Genomic DNA, 21,189 nt, shown 5'->3' on the forward strand with positions numbered 1-21,189 from the left:
ACTCCTTTGAGAACTGATTGATTCTAGGCCTGGGGTAAAGACAGTTCAAGAAGAGCTGGTATATTTTAGGGTCAGAAAGTAAGGAAGTGGCCTGGCCTGCATGGCTCAGTGGTTGAGCATTGACCTATGAACCAAGAGTTCATGGTTCAATTCCCGTTCATTGCATATGCCTGGGTTGCAGGCTGGATCCCTAATGTGGGGCGTGCAGGAGGCAGCTGATCAATGATTCTCTCTCATCATTGATGTCTCTCTCTCTCTCTCTCCCTCTCCCTTCCTCTCTGAAACAAAAAAAGTATTTTTTTAAAAGGAAGAAGAAAGTAAGGAAATGCTCAAAAGGTGATGGAGGCATGTGCAATGGATGCAAAACAGTAAAATGAAGCCACACATACTTCTTTTACATTGATGGGTACAGGACAGTTAATAAGCAACATTTCCAGCCTGTAGAGATGGTATGGGGGGAGGGGACATGATAATGAAGGGTTCTGTGGTCTGGTGCTCTGGTGCTGCAGTTGTGTGCTGAGGAGTCTGAAAAAGGAGAATACTCTGGCATTTCAAAATGGGTGATATTTTAGATGCAAAGAGACAAGATAGGCTCACTTAAGGAAAAGATTAACTGTAATCAAGGAAGCTACAGCCCTAGGAGTGAGTACCCACCATGACTTGCTTTTAGTTAGGAACTTTTATGGTTACTTTTGGCCTCTGAGTTTGTAAGACCCGTCATACTGGCCTCCCCTGAGCTTGTCAGGTTTAGTATGTGGCCCCTTTTCCCTCCCTGCCTTAGACACTGTGCCAAATGGTTTATGTGCAGTTTTTAGTTAAACCTCAAAAAAAAAAAAGTCTATTAAGTGGGTACTATTATATCGGTCCTCTTTTACGGATAAGAGGTCTGGGGCCTAAAGAAATTAGTCATTTGTTTAAGGTCACATGGCTAGTCATTGGCAGAGTCGCCCAAGCATAACAATCTGGGCTGTAGACTTACTAGTAAGTGCTCTCCACGGCACAGTCAAGGCCAGTCCGCGAGAGCACCGAGCGCAGGTACGCGTTACGAGCGCCCGCATCATCGCACACAAACGACGGCCGCCGTGCAGCCCGCACCCAACTGGTGGGTGACCTGGCGCGCCTGATGCTCACGTGCGCAGTCGCCCGGGCCGCTTCCAGGAAGGCGGAGGCCGCCTGATCCTCGCCAACTGTCCGGAACGACTCCATCTGGGCTCGACTCCCTCCGCCTGAACAGCTGATCCTAGCGTCGCGACGACCGGGAGGAGAGGGCGGAGCCGGCGGCCGGGGCAGCTGCGGATTGGAGGGGAGGGAGACAGGGGGCGGGGCTTCGGGGGGAAGCGAGGAGCCGCATCAGTCAGGTAAGCAGCTCTGCTTCCTGCCGCAACGGCCCGCGGCCGGAGTAGAGCGGCCCTGCGCCCCGAAGCCGGCTTCCTGCGCCCGAACGGGGTGAAGCGGCGCTGGGGTGGAGGGCTCGGCGGCCCGGGCGGGAGGCGCAAGTAAGGGCTGGCGTCTGGCTCCCCGCCTGCTGGGGCTGGGAATGGGGAGGAAGGCCGGTTTGGGGCGCTCCGGGGTCCGAGCGGAGGGGAAGGCGAGAGCTGGGGTTCCCCGACCGCGGCTGGAGGCCGGGCTGCGCGCGGCTGGGCAGGGGCGGGCCGAGGACCCGTGCCCGCTGGTAGCCGGCTCCCCTGATTCCCGGGCTGCCCCCGGTCATGTGAGGATGGAGGGGAGCCGGGTGGGGCTGTTCTGGAAGAGGTTTCCTTGGAAACGGGAAGTTCCCGCGTCCTGCGTCCCTAACTGAGCCTGTTTGGGGTGCGCAGCCCAGTTCCTCCTCCCGCCGGGGGATGCGCTCTGGATCTGTGTGTTAGGGGGGCCCCCCTGGACTCGGAAAGAAAGTTCCTGGGCTGCAGCAAGGACAGCAGCAGGGGGTTGGCAGGTGTGGACGCCTCCTTCAGTGCTCGCCTCGCTCTCTGAGGCTGTTCCGTCTCTGCCGTGCTTCACAGTCTAAGACAGTGGTTCTCAACCTTCCTATTGCCGCGACCCTTTAATACAGTTCCTCCTGTTGTGGTGACCCCCAACCATAAAATTATTTTCGTTGCTACTTCATAACTGTAATGTTGCTGCTGTTAGGAATCGTCATGTAAATATCTGATATGCAGGATGTATTTCCGTTGTTACAAATTGAACATAATTAAAGCGTAGTGATTAATCACAAAAACAATATGTAATTATATGTGTTTTTCGATGGTCTTAGGCGATCCCTGTGAAAGGGTCGTTCTACCCCCAAAGGGCCGCGACCCACAGGTTGAGAACCATTGGTCTAGAGGCGACTTGATTTCCCAGCTAGGAGTTGTTCCCAGCAAGAGGGTGAGACTGGGATGTGATAGGCATTTTTAAGGAATTAAGGTTCTTTTGTCTAATAGAGAGACTGTTCTTAAGACATTCCAGAAATAGGAGAAATGCTGGGATTCTGTGTAAAGCAAGTTATGTATCGTGTCTGTATATCTTGAATGATCATGTATTGATTCAGTGCATCCTCTGTTGTAAAATTAGTACGCTATGGACAGTACAGGTAGTTGATTGGTACATTGCACTGTCTTATTTCTGATTTATTTGCATCTTATTTCTGACTTACTAGAATCTTGTTTCTGATTTACTTGAATCTCGTTTTCTGACACTCCAAAAATTCCCACTCCATCAGGATTCTTAGAAAAACACATTCTTGGTGTCTCGCACTTGGGTTTGTGGCAAAGATTGAGAAGGTTAAGTCTCTTCTGTAGAGCCAGACTACTTTCCTGAATCCTCCCCTTTTCTTTTTGGGATGAGTAATATGGATCACGTTGTGGTTTTCCGTTAGTGTTTCTGTTGGCCTGGCGATCAAAAGTTGAACAACAACAAAAAATCTTTGTTAATGAAGACTAACATTTCTGATATTCAGCTGTCTTACATTATTAGATATGTTTTGAAAAAACTACTTAGAAGCCCTGGCCGAATTGCTCAGTTGGTTAGAGCGTTGTCCTGATACGCCAAGGTTTTGGATTCCATCCCTGGTCAGGGCACATACAAGAATCAACCAATGAAAGCATAAATAAGTGGAACAACAAATCTCTCTCTCTCTACTCAATTTTTAAAAATTTAAAAAATACTTGAAATGACGACTGATATTTGGATCTTTTTTATGTGCAGAAATTTTGATATTGGCTGGCAGATTGGGTTTATTTTCTACATTTTAATACCTGATTGGCCCTTCAGGCTGGCTTAAGCAACAAGAGAGTGTGAAGTGGGTCTGCAAATAATCAATAGCAGCCTTCCAATGAGAAGAGGCAAAGCAAGTACTGGTGATACATGGATGAATAGGTTAATACTTTTAATTACCGATCAGTCAGGAATGAGTCCTAGTTTATTTCAGAGACAGTTGTTAAGCTACCAGAGAATAAGAGTTGTAAGGTAGGTGTGTTTTTTCCCCCAGAATCCTGATGGCATTATGTAATTTTTAAATTAACTCTATGTGGTTGTATTTATATTTCACATACTACATTTGATGAGTGTTTTCATGGTAATTTTTATCCTCACACCTCTCTAGCTAACTAAAGAGTGGGTGACTCTTAAAAGTAATGCTAGGACTCTGGGCAGATTGCTAACTCTGCTTCTGATGGTACTTTTGTCAAAGTAGAATGCATGTAGGCTGATTTCCGAGTCCTGAGGCTTATTGCCATTACATTATTCTTTCTTTTCAAGTACTTCCACCCCCCTGTTTTTTGAAATTTACATTTGATCAGTCTCCAGCTTTTTTACTAATCCTTTATGGGAAAATACGGATTGTCACGACACTTGGGAAGGATTGCTGACTGCGCTCCCCAATAGAAGATGATGATAAAGAGGTTCCTTCTCTCTCTCCTCCCCCCTCTTCTCTCCCTCCTCTTTTCCCTCTGCTCCTTCCTCTTCCTCCTTTCCTTTTCCCCTCCCTCCATTTCAATACACATTTACTGCCAAAATTCCGTTCAAGTCAGTGGTTTCAATTCTGTTTTGTTTAATTTATTAAGTAAATTATTAATCAGGCAACATCTTGAGTGATTAGAATTCAGAATGGCTGGATTTGGAAGTCTGTGTCTTTAGACGTCTTTAGAGCACGTCATTTTGCTCTGAAGAAGTACTCTGGCTAACCTGGGCTTTGGTTACAGCGCTCCCGCTGACTGGTTGTGTGACTCTCAAGAAAGTTGTTTTAGGCTCGTGTACATCAGTTCCCTCAAAGGTAAAACACAGTAATAAGGCCAGTTCTGTACACCTTTCAGGATTTTTGTAACAACTAAATGAGATGGTAAATATGATTTTGAAAGTGAAAACATTTTATAAGGGTACAATGTCCTCTTTGTAAAGTTTAAATTAAATGACAAAACTATAGCACTTTAATGACTAGAGTTATGCATAGTTCATGGTTCTTCCCTTTTATGTGAAGTATTAATCAATATGGCAGGAAATAGACATCAGTGCTTTTTTCTAACTTCCATCTGGTGATCTGGTTACCTTCATTCACTAGTACTGCTTTGGTTTAACTCGAATTTCGGTTAGTGCCTGGGAGGAAGATGATGGGGAACAGCTTGTTGATTTGTTAGTCCCAAGGTGTGGAGGCATAGCTTGAGGTAATTTTTGAGTTGTTTTCTTTTAAAATACATTTTTATTGATTTCAGAGAGGAAGGGAGAGGGAGAGGGAGCAGGAGAAACAGCAATGATGAAAGAGAATCATTGATTGGCTGCCTCCTGCACGCCCCCTACTGGGGGTCGAGCCCACAACCTGGGCATGTGCCCTTGATGGGACCCTTTAGTCCGCAGGCCGACGCTCTGTCCACTGAGCCAAACCCTCTAGGACTGAGGTTTTTTAAAGTGTCGCTATGGGATGACTATTTCATTTTCTTGGAAATAGTTACCCTTTATAGTTTTTTAAAAGAAAAATTTGAAGTGAGTCAAATAACGCTTTTAGGAATGTATATGCTGTGTAAAACTGGTTTCCTCCCATAACATAAAAAAAAAAGCTATCAAATATCTCTCCAAAAAACTTAAAAATGAAAAAGATAAACTATATAAAAATGCATTTTATTTCTTTTTACCTGTTCACACTTATGCCCTGCTTCTAATTTTTAAATACTCTCGATAATTTCTGTAATTTGAATAGCAATGTTGACATTAGATTGGCTATATAATCATGATTTTAGGTGAGTGAGATTTATTTATGATCCAGGGGTGGGCAAACTTTTTGACTCGAGGGCCACAGTGGGTTCTTAAACTGGACCGGAGGGCCGGAACAAAAGCATGGATGGAGTGTTTGTGTGAACTAATATAAATTCAAAGTAAACATCATTACATAAAAGGGTACGGTCTTTTTTTTCAATAGTTTTATTCATTTCAAACGGGCCGGATCCGGCCCGCGGGCCGTAGTTTGCCCACGGCTGATAGAATCTAGATAGAGCATCGAGTTTTCAAGCCTTAATTTGTAGTTTGTGCTAAGCTATGTGATTTATTTACTCTGGTTTTCATAGTCTGAATTTTCAGTTATTTAGGGATGCTGTCTGTAATTAACGCTTGGGCTTCCTGAGGAACCTTATATCTTGTGCTTCTTTCTTTCATTTTTTAGACTCATGAAATGGCCACAGATGATAAGACTTCCCCAACATTGGACTCTGCCAATGACCTGCCTCGCTCTCCAACTAGTCCTTCGCATCTCACACACTTTAAACCTTTGACTCCTGATCAGGACGAACCTCCTTTTAAATCAGCGTATAGTTCTTTTGTAAATCTCTTTCGATTTAACAAAGGTAAGACTTATTCTTAAAGATTAGAGAACCTACAATTTTGATTCTCTGAAATTCTCTTGTTCAGGTTTCATCTTGTGTCTTTGCAAGAGGGTAAATTATTAACAAGGAGAGAGCTTTAATCATAGGTCACAGATTTACTGCCTAAGAGAAAGCTAGAATTTTCACTGTAATATTATTATTTATTGGTAAGTGAATATCTGAATAAATGTTAAAAGAAGGTCCCTTTTTAAAGTGTCCCCCCCCCACACACACACACACACTCTTTTTTTTTTTTTTATTATATTTCAACTTCTTAAATTCACAGAATGAACTTTGTTCTTTTAGGGATTAATAGCCAAAACATTTTTTTTAAAAATATATATATTTTTTATTGATTTTTTACAGAGAGGAAGGGAGAGAGAAGAGAGATAGAGAGTTAGAAACATCGATCAGCTGCCTTCTGCACACAGCCCAGGTACATGCCCTTGACCGGAATCGAACCTGGGACCTTTCAGTCCGCAAGCCGACGCTCTATCCACTGAGCCAAACCGGTTTTGGCGCCAAAACATTTTTAATTAAAGCAATGAAACTAAAAGAATCAGCACATGGGAAAAAAAGTTATTTTTTTTTTCAAAAATGGAAACTATCGTAAGGCCTGTTGTTGACCTAAACCCATTTGGTAAGGTGAAAATGTCATGCTATCAAATTAAAAGATACTTTCAAAGTGAACTCTTTTTACATATTTTTTACCAGAAAGAGAAGTTAAGAAAACATGGCCTACATTTTTTGCTTTATATTTGGCCATATTTGAAGTGGATTAAGAAATAAACCCTTTTGTTGTAAGGAATTTGGGGGGGGGGGGTTAATAGTTTAAGTAGAAATTTTAATAGTATTAACTGACTTTTATTAGTAGTCATGTTTAAAGCTCTATAAAAAATGCTAGCCCATTTTTAATTTTTTAAAAACCTCCTACAGATTTATTTATTTATTTATTTATTTATTTATTTATTTATTGTTAATCCTCTCTAACAGATAAATGGGTACTTTTCCATTTATCTGTTAGAGAGAGTGGAAGAGAGTGAAAGACTGAGAGAAACATTGATGTGAAAGAAACACATCGATTGGTTGCCTCCTGCATGTGCCCTGACCAGACTGGCAGGACTGGGCTGTGCCGGGGAGGAGGAGCCTGCAGCCAAGGTATATGCCCTTGACCAGAATCAACCAGGGACCTTCAGTCTGCAGGCCGACGCTCTATCCACAGCCAAATTGCCTAGGGCTAGCCCATTTTCTAGACCGGCGGTTCTCAACTTGTGGGTCGCGACCCCTTTGGGAGTCGAACGACCCTTTCACAGGGGTCGCCTAATACCATTGGAAAAGACATATGTAATTACAGATTGTTTTTGTGATTAATCACTATGCTTTAATTATGTTCAATTTGTAACAGTAAAATTGAGGGTCACCACAACCTGAGGAACTGTATTAAAGGGTCGCAGCATTAGGAAGGTTGAGAACCACTGTTCTAGACAGTTTAGAAAAATAAGCTATAGTTTAGAATAGTTTTAGATTTACAGAAAAATTGAGAAAATAGTACAGAGAGTTCTCATATACCCCACATCCAGTTTCTTTTATTAACATCTTACGTTAGTATGATACATTATTAAAATTAATAAATGAACAACTATTGATATATTATTAATTAAAGTATGTATTTTACTCATATGTCTTCAGCTTTTACCTAATGTCCTGTCAGGAGACCACATTATATTTAGTCATCATAAGATAATCTTTTTATTTAGCAAATGTTTATTGATCACCTACTATCCACTGGGTACTGTTTTAATAGCACAAGGGATCTGATTTATCCCATAAACAAAACAGACCCTTTCAAAAATCTATGCCTTTGTGTGAAGCTTGCATTCTATTTTCTTTAATATGTTCAAGATATTTCTAATGAAAAATGAAACAAACTGAAGATCACATATACCCGGGATGTGAATATTGGCCTATAATTTGGCCACTTCTTTGGATTTTTAAAAAAATCCTACTTTTTAATTATGCATGTAATACATATATACATTCCTTCCTGAAAGACTTCAGCTATTTCCTTCTCTCTGCTGAACTCTCTCGTTTTTCAAAATAACGCCAAGCTTTCCTTTGCTACAGAGAGAGCCGAAGGGGGCCAGGGTGAGCAGCAGCCTCTGAGTGGAAGCTGGACCAGCCCTCAGCTCCCTTCAAGAGCACAGTCTGTGAGGTCACCTACACCTTATAAAAAACAGCTTCATGAGCAACTCCAGCGGCGATCTTCAACAGTATTAGGTAAGACAGTGTTTTTACTTCATTCTTCTCTGTGCTTTAGATTTTTCCACAGTCATTGTTTCCCAGGTTGCTTTTGACTTAACTTTTCTGCAGTTTGCAATAGTCAGGTACGCTTCAGAATTAATGAAACTGCTGCCTAGATAGTGAAAGAATTTGTAGATACCTAAAAAAATTTCTTAAACATTTTATTAAACTTTAATTTAGGCTGGGCAGAAACCTCTTGTCTGTTTTTTGATTAATTACTTGCTTGGGTTTCAGCAGAGAACAGTTTGCCACATCCCCAGGAGAACACAGGTTAGTTTCCGCTTTGTGAATGAACCCTGCATCTGTTCATGGGATGGCTAGTGTAATGTGATGTGCATGCCTCTGGCTGCAGAACTCTGCCAACTCCATTCATGGGCTGCCACGGGCTCTTGGCCTTCTGTCCTTGTTGGGGTGCAAACTGTCAGTGTGGCTGGGTTAGCTGAGCTCCTCTTGCCTGTGTGTTGTCCATCCCGGTCGACTTCATAGTCATCTCATTCATTTTCATGCTTTTCTGATGAGTATAGGCTGGGAATCAGTGCCTGAATTAAGAGGCTATCGATATAGTGAGTTGTTTTATGCTTTATTTTTGTTGGATTATTAAACTCAGTGAAGTGGTTTGCCCAGCTCAAGGTGACAGATGAAAGGCAGTGAGAGGTAGAATAATAGAGGGTAAGGGGTACAGCATTGGAAATCAAGTGTCTTTGAACGTCAGATCCTCATCTTGTCTGCCAGCCTCCTCCATGAGATCAGGACTGGAAGAGAGCTGGCTGCGTCACCCCGCATATTTCCCAGGCCAGAGAGCCTCAGCCGGGGTTACGGCAGCATCTGGGCGGAAGAATCAGAAGGTGGGAAGGGGAGAGGGAGAATGGAGCTCTCCTTTTACCTCAAGGAATGGAAGGGAAGAGACTGTCCCCACTTTAACCTCGAACCTCAGTGAACTCTCCTTAGCCCTTGATGCTGACCGTGCAACACGCCTGTTCTTGTTGAGGTAGCACTTTTGACTAAAGCCCATGCTGAATTAAGCATAGGATATCTTCTTTTGTAAAATTGAGGAGTCGGACTAGAATTTCGTCGTTGAGGGGTTACAAACTGACAGCCTACCAAATCTTGCTTTGGTGTTTTGATAAACTTGAATTTAAGTATCAGCAGGTAGAGCCTGTAATGTCTGGTTTGCTGCAGTCCCCACCATTCCTTATTGTTTTGTACCAGGTGCACTTGATTCTTTTATTCTACCCTACCTGCTAGAGCAGCAGTCGCCAACCTTTCTGGTCCGCGGACCACCTGTTGGCGACCTCTGTGCTAGAGGCTCAGAAACCGGGACTGTCTGACCAACCAAGTTCCTTTTCCTGTTATAAGGCTGTCGTTCCACAATATACTAGCTCTATGACCAAGGGAAAACCATTTAATTTTCTAATACTGGCTTTACAAGAGGTGCAGCTAAGGTTGTTTACCTAATGGCAGAGTGCTAGACCAGTGTTTCCCTCAGGGCTCTTTCACCTTCACCTGGGAGCTCTGGTTCTCCTGGCTTCAGGCACAGACACTGCTGTTCCTTTCCTAGTGGCCGATGCTTTTAGTCCCCTCTCACTCCTAACTGGCTAATGCAAGGGCTTCACAATTATTGTTTGTTGCCTGTGCATGAGAGCATAACCGTTACGATTCTAACAGCTTCATCTGTCTCTTTGTCAACTAATAAATCATGGAGAGTTGCTTTATATTGTGATACTAAAAAAAAAAAGTGATCATTCTAATACTCATACTCCCTCCCCAAGAATCTTTTTAAAAAAAATTTATTGATTGATTTAAAATATATTTTATTCATTTTTCACAGAGAGGAAGGGAGAAGGATAGAGAGCTAGAAACATCGATGAGAGAGAAACATAAATCAGCTGCCTCCTGCACACCCCCCACTGGGGATGTGCCCGCAACCAAGGTACATGCCCTTGACTGGAATCGAACCTGGGACCCTTCAGTCCACAGGCCGACGCTCTATCCACTGAGCCAAACTGGTCAAGGCTATTGATTGACTTAGAGAGAGAGAGAGAGAGAGAGAGAGAGAGAGAGAAAGAGAAAGAAAAAGAAAGAGAGAGAAGCATTGGTTTGCTTGTTTGTTCCACCCATTTCTGCATTCATTGGTTGATTCTTGTATGTGCCCTGAATGAGAGTTGAACCTGCAACCTTAGCATATCGGGACGGTACTCTGATCAACTGAGCTACCCAGCCCGGGTTCAGACTCATATATTTTTACTGTAGTAACAACACAGGTAGCTGCTGAAATTAGGACATTTATAGAAAGAAAAAGTTTTCTAACATAGGTGCTGTTTAGCTAATTATTTCTGTATTTAAATTATCTAGGAAAATTCTTTGTCAATTTGGATTTATATATGGACCTTTCATTTATTGTAATCCTTTTTTTCCTACTAACTCAAAGCACACCTAAAACAAATCAAGCAAATAAGTGAGTTAAAGAAAGATGTAGCATGGGTATTTTCCATCTTACTTTGTCAAGATTATTAGGTTAATAAGTTTAAATTAACAGGCATGTTCATTCTTCTTGTCAAGCCACCTCCATTTCATCCTTAGGTTTTATAGCTGCCAGAGCCAGGACTAGGTGGAAACATCAGTAGTGACCTTGCTAAAATAAAAGGGAATAATATGACAGCTTTGGCGGGCACACCCATCCTGGCCACAAAACTGGAATTTGGACTTTGGTTTTTTGTTTTTTTTAAACCTCACTTTTCTTTTTTTAAAATGTATTTTATTGATTTTTTACAGAGAGGAAGGGAGAGGGATAGAGATTCAGAAACACTGATGAGAGAGAAACATTAATCAGCTGCCTCCTGCACACCCCCTACTGGGGATGTGCCCTCAACCAAGGTACATGCCCCTGACCAGAATTGAACCCGGGACCCCTCAGTCCGCAGAACGATGCTCTATCCACTGAGCCAAACTGGTTAGGGCTGGACTTTGGTTATTGATAGGCCTGGCTCTAGTAGTGCTATTTTAAGTGTAAGTGGTGCCCTCCAGTGTGGAGCTGTAGGGGCAGGGAGGTAGCAGAGAGGGTGGCATCGGCATTCTAGCAATTCTTCGGCAGTTTTCATCTGCTCGGACACTGGTGAAGGAAAGTCCATGGGTAAATGACCATCCTGGGTGTTCTCAGGTCTGTCTGCCTCTTTGGGATTGGGCTGTTCAGTTCCGTTCTGAGCATCTGTGAGACTTTGGACACGTGGTCTGCAGACTGAACTGAACTGCTCAACCCTGTTGCTGTGTTGTTGTTTTTAAATAATTTTAAAAAATATTTTTATTGATTTCAGAGAGGAAGGGAGAGGGAAAGAGAGAGAGAAACATCAGTGATGAGAGAGAATCATTGATCGGCTGCCTCTTGCACACCCCCCCACTGGGGATTGAGCCCTGACCAGGAATTAAACCCTGACCTCCAGGTTCATAGGTCAGCACTCACTGAGCCGTCAGCACCCACTGAGCCGTGCGGGCTGGGCTGTTGCTGTTTAACTGTACAGACTAAATTAGGTTAACTCACTGGATTGCTTTTTCTTCTGCTAAATTTCTAGCTGGTGTTTACTGTGGCTTGGGATCAAAGGGCCCAAGAAATCACTCATGAATTTTGGGCCCTGTAAGCAAGTCTCCCATTCCAGGACTCAAACATTGGCCTCAGACAGTGCTTATCTTAGGTAGCCTTACTTGCTTGTGAAGTAGTGTTTTATGTGGTAATATAAAAACACCATTGAAAGAAACACTTTGAACGCCTCTTACCTTTCTTTATAAAGACTAGTTTTAACTCAATCCATATCACTGGCGGTGAGAACATAAGTATATACTAACTAGAGGCCCGATGCATGAAATTCGTGCAAGAGTAGGCCTTCTTTCCCCCCGGCTGCTGGCAACGGCTTCCCTCTGGCACCTGGGACCCGGCTTCCTTCGAAGCCCTGGCTTCATCCAGAAGGTCGCCTGGAAGGATGTCCGGTCTAATTAGCATATTACACTTTTATTATAGATAATTTGAGGCACTGCGCATCACATATATACCTTGTTTTGCATAGATACTGAAGACTATTTACAAGGTTCTTTTTATTTTTTTGGTTAATCTGACTCAGAAACAAGAAGGAAAGCAGAACCTACCTTTGGAGGTCATGACCCTCGTACAGCCGTTCAGCTTCGAAGCCTCAGCACAGTATTAAAACGCCTCAAGGAAATCATGGAGGGGAAAAGCCAGGTACAGTCTAAGGGCTTTGGAAGATACTTCTTAAGCCCTTATATGGGTTCATGCCATACTCACTGAAAATGGCATAATGTCCTTGAAATCAAGTTCAGTTAGTACCTAATTTTAATTGATCACGTTCCCCTCTTTATAGTTAGATGTTCTTTTGTGTTCTGTTCAAAACACAATAAAAAGCTTTATTATTTGTGTGAAGTTTAGGGGTCAAGCTCCTTTTTTCCCTCATTGCTGTCCAGTGGGACCCAGCATCATGCTTGAAAAGACCATCCTTCACTGAATGCATTATAAATCTTGTCAAGTCCATAGATATGTGTGTGAGGATGTGCTAGGCTCTCTTTTCTGCTCCATAGCTTCATTTTTTTCTATTCTTGAACTAACTAGGGGCCCGGTGCACGAAATTCGTGCACTGGGTGTGGGGCGGGGGGGAGTGTCCCTCAGCCCAGCCTGCCCCCTCTCACATACTGGGAACCCTCAGGCGTTGACCCCCATCACCCTCCAATCGCAGGATCGGCCCCTTGCCCAGGCCTGACGCCTCTGGCCTAGGCGTCTGGCCCGGGCAGCGGGGACCTGCAGTGGCAGCGGGGGGCACCGCGATCGCACGGGCTCCGCCCCTGCCCCTGCAGGATGCTTCTGGCTGAGGCGTCCGGCCCGGGCACTGGGGACCCGCAGCTGCAGCGGCCCCGCGATCGTGGGCTCCGCTTTAGGCCCAGGCAAGGGGCCCCTAGCTCCTGGGACTGCCAGCTTCGACCATGCCCAGCTCCCATCGCTGGCTCCACCCCTACTTCCTGCTATCACTGGCCAGGGTGGAAAAGGCGCCTGATTCTCCGATCATGGCTGGGGGGCTGCCTTTGCCCTGCCCCCCAGTTCTAAGCTCCCCCCTGGGTTTCCGATCACTGTCAGTGGCAGGGGGCTTCTTCCTGCTTTCCCTTTTGCCTCCCTGCATTGTGCCTACATATGCAAATTAACCGCCATCTTGTTGGCAGTTAACTGCCAATCTTAGTTGGCAGTTAATTTGCGTATAGCCCTGATTAGCCAATGAAAAGGGTATCGTCGTATGCCAATTACCATTTTTCTCTTTTATTAGTGTAGATATTCTAAAATTATTGTAGCTTTACATGATGGTTGGTCATGTAAGTCCTTCAGTTTTGTTTAAGATTATCATGGTCAGTTTGGCTCTTTCCATTTCCATATGAATTCTAGGAGTAGCTTTTCAATTTCTACAAAAGAAGCTGTATAAAATTTTGGTTAGCATTGCGTTTGCTATTGAATCTTCATCAGTATTTTCAAGAAGCCTTCACATATTTTGTTTCAGGATAGTGACCTGAAGCAATACTGGATGCCAGATAGCCAATGTAAGGAGTGCTATGACTGCAGTGAGAAGTTTACAACCTTTAGGCGCAGACACCATTGCCGACTGTGTGGGCAGATATTCTGCAGTCGTTGCTGTAATCAAGAAATCCCGGGAAAATTTATGGGCTATACAGGTAAATGCATTTTATTGACAGTCTTACAATTTTTAAACATTCATAAGTATAAAATAGTTATAATACAGACTGATTTTAAGCTAATTTTTATTTTGGGCTTAATGTGTGAGCCATGGAGAACACAGAGGTCAGAGACACAGCTTTGCTTTTAAAGGCTTCATAGTTGAATAACGAAGTAGATGGGAATGTTTATAGATAAGTAGAGTAACAGACAGGGAATCATAGATGCTATCAGAAAACCCGAGGGGCGTTAACATTTATTACACAAGGTGGTTAGAGTAGGGTACTTATGAGTTTATATTACCATGCGAGTTTTCATTTTATAAAATACAGATTTTCTCTGAGTATATGACTGTGCTTTAGTAAATTGCATCTCTCATTCTTCCATAAGTTTTAGCAGTGTAGGAATTTTAATTATTTGTTGAAGCAGAAAAAACTAAACAATAGTGTGTGGGTTTATACAGTGATTTTTGAAAGTGGGAAGTGGGCGGACGGCACCCAAATGAACACACTCTAAGCATCTCATGTTATTTTCATTATCATGTAGATTTTCCTTTTGGCTTTATTTACTTCTTTTTTCACCTAAACTGCTACAGAGTTTTAGACCTGAATTATCTTTCATCCAGATTATGGCTATAGCCTTTAAAAAGATTTTTTTACCATTAGTTTTTTTCTACCTATAATTCACTTTCCATACTCTAGCTGGTATTCTTAAATTAAGTTAAATGCTAATTTGATCATGTCAGGGTATTCCCTGCCTAAAACCCTTTCAGAAATCCTATTACCCTCAGGATAAAATCCTGTCGTCTTAATATGGTTTGTATGTTAGTTTTCTAGGACGGTCATAACAAAATATTACAAACTAAGCAAAAATACATAATTTAATAAAACTGAGTACTATATTAGTAGTCTTAAAATGAAAAAATAAAACAAATAAATTATACTTGGTAATAATTATAGTAAAAGTTGACTAAGAAATCTTTCTGTTCCATCGTAGCACTTTTCTAATGTTAATGCTAAAAAATTTAAGGTTGAATTGTTAAATAACATGTTACTTGTAAAGTTTAATTACCTTACCTCCTTTTTTAGTGTACTAAAATATGAAATAACACAAATAATTGTTACAGAAAAACAGTAGAAATGAAAACTTACATTTGGGCAGAACTATACCCTAAATAAAATTACAACATTTAAAAGTATTAAATAACCTAGTTGTTTGTCCTCCCAAGAATATTTTATTTCCATTCTAACTTTCACTTTAAGAGTTTACTTAACAATCCCCTCCCCCACATTTCCTAGTATTTATTTTAAAACAATGCCCCCTTGTGGAGGCTACTCTTCGGGGCTTCACAATAGAGACCCAGGTATCATATTTTTCTTCCTTACTTTTTGCTTGTGGAAAATACGTTGTTTCCATTTGTGTTGGTTTATTTACTTAATTTAATTTTTTTTTTCTTGAACCTTCTGTCCCTCATTTTACTTTTTGAACCTAGAAAAATACTTTTAATCAGAATTTTCTATCTACTGTTATTGAGTGATATTTTTTTAACTTGTTATAAATACTTGAGGTAATTTGTATACTTGAATTTATCATATGATGGTTTTTAAAGTATATAACTGAGCTAACAGAATTATTTTACTTTGTTAAAAATATTTTTTGGTCCTTACTTGAAGACATTTTCCTTTTATTATATTAACTATTGATCCAAAGATTTAATACATCTGTTAAGTAATACATTGTTGTTATCTTTTACTTACTTTTTTCTTTTTCCTTTCTAGGGGACCTCCGAGCTTGCACTTACTGTAGAAAAATAGCCTTAAGTTATGCGCACTCCACGGACAGTAATTCCATTGGGGAAGACTTGAGTGCTCTTTCAGATTCTGCCTCCTCATTGTCTGTGCTTGATCCTGGTGAGCCCCGAACACCTGTTGGGAGTAGAAAAGCCAGTCGCAACATATTTTTAGAGGATGACTTTGCCTGGCAAAGGTACTGTCACTTAAATATAATTTTATATTTGAGAAATACTGATAGTCTTGTGCCCTGTGAGTGCTTTTAGTTTAACATTTACCTTCTTTGAATTGTTAACTAAAAGCACTTTAAGTCGTTTCCTGCATATTCCCATTTTATCCTTTTTGTTTGGCTTGTCTCCAGAAGGATCGCAGAGGATGTTTATGGGCAGTGATTATAATGACTAGTTAAAATGTCAAGAGGAGAGATTTTGTATCTTACTCATTCACTGTTTTGTCCCTGACACCAAGAACAGTATGAGACCGATGTATGTTCTAGATAATATTTGTTGAATAGACAATAGAAGTTTAGGTCAATAATTTCCAATGTAGTCTTCTTATGAGAGTATTCATAAGATTTATGAATTTTTTCATAAATATTTCAAATGAAATTAGATTATTTTCCTTCCTTGGGAACAGTTCATGTTTGTCCATCTGTCTAAATATGCTACACTGCCTGGTAGTGGAGGAAGTTACCAACTTTTTCTTGGAAGTTATCTGGAATTGTTTGAATTATAATGCTAGATTCACCAGTTTCTGATTTTTTTTTCCAGCTAAATTATTTTTTGTGTGCATAATACCAATGTGGCCATGTTAAAGAGCTTAGAGTTTTAACTAATGTCTTTCTGATTAGTGGTTATTATATTTATTACCCCTTAAGGGAGTGAGGAATTAGTATGTAACCAATGAATTTAAACAGTGGCCAAAATGAATGAATTATAGCTACATTTCACATATATGAATCTCAGGGACATAATGTAGAGTAGAAAAGAAAGTCACATTTATATCCAGTAATTATTCTTTTTACATAATGTTAAAAATATACAGAATAAGCACACTGTCTAGGGATACCAACAATGGTTAATTTAAAGAAAAGGAAGAGACTGATAAATAGAAAATTTACAATGTTAGTTTCATTGAAGGCAGGGAGGGGGACGGCATTGGGTAGGAAAACACAAGCACTTGAAAGTCAGTGATAACGTTCTCTTAAATTGCTCAATGGTGCATTGGTGTTGGTGGCATCATGATTTTTTCTAATACATATATATTTACTAGTAATATTTGTTGATTTCAGAGAGGAAGGGAGAGGGAGTGATGAGAGAGAATCATTGATTTGCTGCCTCCTGCACGCCCCACCCTGGGGATCGAGCCTGCAACCCGGGCATGTGCCCTGACCGGGAATCAAACTGTGACCTCCTGGTTCATAGGTTGATGCTCAGCTACTGAGTCACGCCAGCTGGGCCATCATGATTCTTTATATGTTTCAGGTACTTTATACGTTTTAAAGATTGATTCACATTTAATAAAACAAAACATAGGAATTCTTTAGTTCTTGCTTACTTTAGTTATAATGTCTTTTAGTTGTACCTGGCCCTGTTGCGTGAGCCCAGAATTAGCAATGCAATTTAATAAACCAGGTTTGAAAGCATCCTGAGAGATGTAGGATAGATGTTAAAGGTGGGATAATTTTAGGTTTTGTGCTAATTGTTAATGTTCACTCTTTTTTAGTCATCATATCTCTGCAGTAGACACTACTTTCTCCTCTTGACAGATGTAGATGCTGAGGTTCAGACGCAGTGTACCCAAGGTCACACAGCTAGTAAGAGGTGGAGCCTGCACTTGGACCTAGGTGTGTCTGGCTCTGTAGTGCTATTCCAGTGGGTCATGGCGACTGAGAAGAAAATACTTGAGCTCAGGATTTCCCCCCTAAGTCACTTCAGTATTGTATTATTCATGTGAGATGGAGTTTTCTAAGTAGCTATCCAACCAATTTATTATTTTAATGGCATTCCATATACTTAATACATTCTGTTATCAGTCTTTTGGCATTTGATATACTTATGATAAAAACCATACTCTTCCCACTTTAATTAAAGGAAGGAAACAAAAAATGGCCCATAATCTCATTATTATAGTGGAAAACAATCTGTTTTTCAGTGTTAAAGCATTTCATTGAAATTGGATTAGTTTGTTACTGTCCCAAATCATCTCAAGTTTTTCCTTTTTTATTTATAGTTTGATTCATCCAGAGTCCTCAAATACTTCTCTTTCAACAAGACTTGTATCTGTGCAAGAGGATGCTGGGAAATCTCCTGCTCGAAATAGGTAAGCTGCTAAGTGAAAACGCTGTATTCTGTGTCTGGTTTTCCTTCTTTTCATAGTAATGAGAAGAACAAACAGAAAAAAATGGGCAGAGTTGATTGCTACACACTTTCTTAGCTCTAAAGTCTGAATTAAACTATCATTTCCTTTTTGCTAGTCGGCTCTCACTGTCTGAGTGGCTTATTTCTACCGTTTTCAGATCTTGGAACCAATACCCTCCTCTTCTAACTGGTGCAGTAATCCAGACAAGAGAACAGGAGTAGTGGGCCTGGCTGGCCATATTCTAGATATACTTTGATTGTAGTGCTAATAGGACTTACTAAACAATGGGAGGTAAAATATGACTCAGGTTTTTGGCCTGAGTGGTTGGGATGATGGAATTGTCATTTATTGAGATGGGGAAGACTTGGAGGAACAGTTTGGTTTTAGACATGCTGAATTTGAGATACCTTCTAGACATCCATGTGAGATGTCAAATAGTTCAGGAGAGGGCTGCAAGCTGGAGATACAAACTTGGGTGTTGGCATCATGTGGATGGTATTTAAAACATTGAACCAGGATGAAGATCATCAAAAGAGTGAGTGTGCAAAGGGAGGAAATAAGGACCAAAGACTGGGGTTGGGGAAGTAAAGAGGAACCAGAAAAGGAGCCTGAGAAGGAGAGAGCAGTGACGATGTGAGGAAACCCTGGAAATGTGTTGTCTTAGTAGCCAAGGGAAGACAGTTTTTCAAGGAGGGGGTTATCCTGCTACTATGGTGAGAGGAGGAGTGGAATATGCCCATTGGATTGAACAATAATGTGCTGACCTTGATTGGCAATTTCAGTGGGTCCTCTGGGCTTCAAGAGAGATTGGAAGGAGGATTGGAGATAGGAGTTTTGATATAGCAGGGAGGGAAATGCAGAGAGATTTGGAGTTGAGACAGTTGGCATGTGAAGAAATACTGGTAGTGGTAGCTGTGTTAATTTACTATATGTCTCTATGTGTTTTGAATTAATGCTAAGATTGATGTAAGTCTTTAGGAAAGTTGTAAATTAGTCAGTGAGTACTACCTCTAAGTAAAGTTTTAGTCAGCATTCTTACTACTAGGCTACTTAGAATAATTCACAACAAAATTGACTGATTCTCAAAGTTATTCTTGTTGTCACTATATCAGAATATGTGTAGGGATGGTTAGAATGTTAGAGAAGCAGAATGCATGGGTAATGCACACATTGGAGAAGAGATTTTAATTAGTTGAATAAAACTGGCTACTTTTTACTAAAATAAAGATTAGAAATGAATAACTGATTATTTTTTTTTTTTTAAATTTATTCTATTGAGTTTTTACAGAGAGGAAAGAAGAGAGACAGAGAGTCAGAAACATCGATGAGAGAGAAACATCGACCAGCTGCCTCCTGCACACTCCCCACTGGGGATGCGCCCGCAACCAAGGCACATGCCCTCGACCGGAATCGAACCTGCGACCCTTCAGTCCGCAGGCCGACGCTCTATCCACTGAGCCAAACCGGCTTCGGCAATAACTGATTATTTTTAAAATATTGCTTATAGCCCTAGCCAGTTTGACTCAGTGGATGAAGCCTTAGCCCAAGGACTGAAGGGTCCCCGGTTCGATTTCGGTCAAGGGCACATACCTCAGTTGCAGGCTCAATCCCCAAGTCCTGGTCCATATGAGAGGCAACCATTCAGTGCGTCTCTCTCACATTAATGTTTTCTCTGTCTCTTCCCCCTTGATTCCACTCTCTCTAAAAATCAGTGGAAAAATATCCTCAGGTGAGGATTTAAAAAAAAAAAAGGTTAAAAAATTTTGCTTATATTATTTTAAAAGTATTTTTATCTTCATGTTGGTTCGAGTGAGACCTAGTTTTGAACGGCAGCCTGTTATTTATTAGCTGAGTTACCGTAGATAAATTACTTACTCTCCGATTCTTCATTTTTTAAATCTGTAGAATGAATATAAGTAGTATTTACTCCATGGAGTGCTGTGAGGATTAAATGAGGGAAGATACATATTCAGTAGACACTACTGAATGAGTGTATAGTGTCTACTACACCATAGAAGCTTCTGCTTTTTATTCTTTATATGGAAGCTAAAATTGAGTTTCATTTTTTTCTAGGTAAAAGCTAACTAAATTTCTAGCTAAAATTTTTTTATAAAAGCTTGCTCAGTGCTATTGATACTCCACTTACAAGTCATTTATTTGGTAACTTTGCCAAGAAGCAAAATTAAGGATATTATGTAAGTACTCATACAAAAAGAGATGAAACACATTTTCACTAATTTTTTTATTGATTAAGTTCAAAATGTAATAATTGAGGACAATATTTTTAATATAGGTCTAATGAGAAGAAAGGAATTCTTTCTGGGGGGATAACATTTTGCTTAGTTGTGGTTCAAAGTTAGTGTTCCATGTCATCAGAACATTAGAGATGGTTAACTAAAAATATTCTTACCTCACTTAAAAATAGTTTTTATGCAAAAACTATTTGGCCTGTGGGCCATGTTTTCCTGTTCCTGATCTGCAAGATTACTTCTGCATTTAGACTATGATTCTTTATATTTCTCAGTTAAATAAAAATACTAATTTTCAGTATTTTAACAAGAAGAGTTTGTCTATTTCCTTTCAAATGTTATTGATGTATGAACTACATCTATAATGGTTTTCCTGTAGTCTTTCCATAGCGGCTCTCTTTGAAATTTGTCCTGTAATAATTTTAGACTAGCATAGAAGTTGGAAATATAGTGCAGAGAGTTTCTGGATGCTCTTCTCCCAGCTTTCCCCAATGATAACATCATACACAGCCATCAGAACTACTTTTACCAGTACCCTTAACATTGGCAAATAAGCATTTATCTAAAAATGAATTTATTGATGACAAATTTATGACTGTGTTTTCACTGTGTGTTTTTATTCCCAGATCAGCCAGCATTACTAACCTGTCACTGGATCGATCTGGTTCTCCCATGGTGCCTTCATATGAGACATCTGTCAGTCCCCAGGCTAACCGAACATATGTGAGGACAGAAACCAATGAGGATGAACGCAAAATTCTTCTGGTACTTTGTCCAGTATCTTTGGCCCATAGCTAGTTTTGATCATAAAGAATGTTTACCTCTCTGATTTTTCTTCTTCTTTTTTTTTTTTTTTTTTGAAGAAACATACAGATGAAATAGCTAATTAGCATATAAATTACATAGGGAAATAATTAGCTAAAGTTTTTATTAGTATCAACTGAGAA

The 21,189-nt window shown here is 40.6% G+C and overlaps 1 protein-coding gene across 14 annotated transcripts in view; it reads left to right on the forward strand.

Moving 5' to 3' along the window:
* The first annotated feature begins 1,337 nt into the window (after positions 1-1,337).
* The window catches only part of PIKFYVE (phosphoinositide kinase, FYVE-type zinc finger containing), a 76,159-nt gene continuing 56,307 nt past the window's right edge, over positions 1,338-21,189 (forward strand). For 9 of the 14 annotated variants that reach the window (XR_009453746.1, XM_059702946.1, XM_059702952.1 and 6 more), the window contains exons 1-9: positions 1,338-1,496; positions 5,627-5,807; positions 7,950-8,102; positions 8,361-8,396; positions 12,236-12,354; positions 13,670-13,841; positions 15,621-15,828; positions 17,865-17,954; positions 20,869-21,007. Coding sequence is in view for 12 of the 14 variants with exons in the window: in XM_059702946.1 (XP_059558929.1) it covers positions 5,636-5,807; positions 7,950-8,102; positions 8,361-8,396; positions 12,236-12,354; positions 13,670-13,841; positions 15,621-15,828; positions 17,865-17,954; positions 20,869-21,007 (1,089 nt within the window). In the remaining 2 variants the exon portion in view is untranslated. Of the gene's footprint in view, positions 1,497-5,626; positions 5,808-7,949; positions 8,103-8,360; positions 8,397-12,235; positions 12,355-13,669; positions 13,842-15,620; positions 15,829-17,864; positions 17,955-20,868; positions 21,008-21,189 lie in introns of those variants that run through there. The other 5 variants (XM_059702947.1, XM_059702955.1, XM_059702950.1 and 2 more) reach the window with 4 other exon arrangements.

The sequence above is a fragment of the Myotis daubentonii genome, chromosome 7, assembly GCF_963259705.1.
Source record: "Myotis daubentonii chromosome 7, mMyoDau2.1, whole genome shotgun sequence".
Lineage (NCBI taxonomy): Eukaryota > Metazoa > Chordata > Mammalia > Chiroptera > Vespertilionidae > Myotis > Myotis daubentonii.